The 2,893-nt window shown below is 39.3% G+C and overlaps 1 protein-coding gene across 1 annotated transcript; it reads right to left on the bottom strand.

Moving 5' to 3' along the window:
* Positions 1-1,386: 1,386 nt before the first annotated feature.
* Positions 1,387-1,912, bottom strand: LOC121937725 (protein CREG1-like; the record flags this gene model as incomplete). The annotated part of the gene is made up of 1 exon (XM_042481043.1): positions 1,387-1,912. A coding segment is annotated over exon 1 (520 nt), but the record flags the coding sequence as incomplete, so codon positions are not given.
* Positions 1,913-2,893: the final 981 nt, after the last annotated feature.

Raw genomic sequence — 2,893 nt, 5'->3', positions numbered from 1 at the left:
CTGAGGGGACACACACAGACAGCTGAGGGGACAGACAGTGAGACAGCGTATGTGGACACAGCTGGATCAGGCTTTTTTCCGTGTGTAGATTCTTGTGTTCGGCTGATTTTGATTGATATTTTTATTGATTATTAATCTGTTTAAATAGTTTCAAATGAAGCTTTTCAGCTTTGTGTGAAACGAAAATAGTTTGTATAAAGTTGTTTGAATGTTTCTGCAGCTTTTCAGCACATTTTAACTTCACAGAGACTCGAGCTCAGCATTCACACGCCCATTAAAGCGCCTGTTTCTGCTGAGTAGCCTCTGTGAGCTTCATCAGTCACATGACTCTGACATGTGACTGAAAACCTGCTGAATCACCGTTTGGAGGAAGTGCTGAGTCATGGCCTCTGCTGTTACATAAAAACCTGCTGACTGTTTTCATAACTTTTCATAAAACACAAAAATGAACTCACACATTTCAGTCTTTACGTAACACTAAAATACAGAAATGTTAAAGGAACATTAAAGTGATTCTGGTCAGTTTGTTTTACACTGAAAAAAAGTCTGTGATCCTTTATTAATGATCGTAATGACTGTTTTATGTTGATCTCTGAGCCAAAATCTACTTTTTTGTTACATTATTGTGGAAAAAAATAAACTCAAAAAGAAAAATAAGTCGATGAAAATGTTTAAAACTATTTTAAACATTTTGAAAGAAATGTTTAGTATTTAATAAAAAAATCTTCAATGTTGGATGAAAAGAAAATTATTATAAATTATTATTATTATTTTAGGGATTGTACATTTACTTTTTGCCAGTTTAACCCTTTGAAACACAGAAACTTTTGCTCAAAATCTCTGGAAAACATGAGAAGGAGATAAAGAAAGAAGAAATCATTTTGAAAAGTACAAGAAAATAAAAATGACCTGAAAAAAGAAAGACGGGGAAAAAACGGAAGAAAATTACCTCAAGAAAGTGTTAAAATGTTTCAATATGTTATTAAGAGATTTATGAAGTTTTCTACTTTTCTGAAGTTTTGGAGTTATGATGATGATGATGATGATGATGATGATGCATCCAGATCATTTTCATTTTGTCAGTCTGCAGGATGTTATTTATCAAGTTCCTCATGATGTTTTCGTTTTTTCTTCCTGTTTTTGACAATCAAACCGGTTTTCTCCGGTTTCAGAGGTTGAAAAGTTTGTGAAAAGCGTCTGAACGCAGCGGGAGAAAACGGAGTCAAGGGGTTAAAAACAAACATCATTATCATTCAATAAAAGTTTAGAAATAATAATACAATAATGATAAAAGTTGCAGATACATTTTTATTTGATTTTTTTTTTTTTTGAAAGAGTTTGAAATAATATTTTGTTTATAAAATATATCCTTAAAGTTTTCATGACGCAGTGTTGTTTGTTTGTTTGTTTGTTTGTTTGTTTGTTTGTTTGTTCTGAGCAGTAAAACACAGTCTGCACTCTGCGGGACTCTAGATAAACTTGTACTATAGTCCCGGGTGTTGTCGGGTATCATCGGGTGTTGTCGGGTGTTTACCTGCAGGTCCTGGACGGAGACCTCCATGCGGGTCAGGTACAGGTAGGGCACGCCGGTCCCGGAGCCCGGCGGCCCGTCGCTGAGGCTGAAGGTGTTGGAGAAGGGCCGGCCCTGCAGCGGGGGGTGCGAAGACAAGGTGGCCAGGGAGCCCCAGTCACACTGGTGAGCCACGAAGCGGGCCACCTGGGCCACCTGGTCGTGAGGAGGGATCCGGACCCGGACCCGGACCCGGGAGGACCCGGAGGAGCCGGAGAGCAGGAGGCCGAGCAGCAGCAGACACGGAGCCCGCAGAGAAGCGCTCATGGTCGGCTTCAGAGACAGAGGACAAGTGGTGAGAATCCGGAGGACAGGATATAAACAACACGGGGACATCCGGTCTGTGAGTTCCACAAAAAAAGACCGACCAAACAGGAAGTCCTTCCCCGTGCTCAACATCCGCCTTGGGATTTCAAAATAAGAGCAGAAATGATAGTTACACAGTTGAGGTGAATGAGGAAACTTTTCTGAGATCAGATATTTATCGGCAGACTTCATTTATTTTCTGAATGTTCTGTTTAACTCTTTGAAGCCTGCACCAACATGCTGCGTTCAGACAATCACTTCAACCTCTGAAACCGAAGAAAACGGTTTTGATTTCTGTCAGAAAAAAAGGAGCCGTCAACTTCAAATGTCCTGCAAACTGCTGAAGTAAAAACAGCGAAGATAACTGTGAAAGTGACGAACAAATGACCTGAAAGGTGGCTTTAACAAAGGGAGAATCACTAGAAATAACTCAGGTTTTAAAGGGTTAAATATGCAAAAAAGACATCATCTAATTAAACACATACTCTTCCTATACATTTCTAGGTTATAAATCTGAACATTGGATGAAGTGAGAGTTCAAAATTCTTCTTTCTGTTGTCATATTAGAGTCAAAAGTTTTTGGATTTGGATTTTTTTTATCACTCAAAAAATCTGAAAATTCTGACAACAGCTAACGATAAAAAAAAGCGTGTTTTTGGGGCGTCCGGTGGCTGAGTGTGTAAAGCGGGCGCCCCATAAATGAAGGCAGCGTCCTCACCGCAGCAGCCGCGGGTTTGACTCCCTTTGCTGCATGTCGTCCCCCCTCTCTCTCCCTTTCATGCTTTTGATCTAATAAAGGTTAAAATGCCAAAAAATAATCTTTAAAAGAAAAAAAAGGCATGTTTTTAGACATAAGAAGCTATATAAATTTGAGACAGGAACAAAGCTTTTAAATTTGGTGTTTCAGTGCCGCGAGGTGAAGATTTTGGACTCCGTCTGAGAACAAAACCCTCTAAAGACGTGACGGAAAAGTTCAACACGGTAAAGATTTGACACTTTTGTAGAAATTTAAGAACA

This window comes from Plectropomus leopardus, unplaced genomic scaffold (genome assembly GCF_008729295.1).
Source record: "Plectropomus leopardus isolate mb unplaced genomic scaffold, YSFRI_Pleo_2.0 unplaced_scaffold27277, whole genome shotgun sequence".
Classification (NCBI taxonomy): domain Eukaryota; kingdom Metazoa; phylum Chordata; class Actinopteri; order Perciformes; family Serranidae; genus Plectropomus; species Plectropomus leopardus.
The sequence above is the reverse complement of the archived record's forward strand: the minus strand, read 5'-3'. Positions and strand labels throughout refer to the sequence as shown.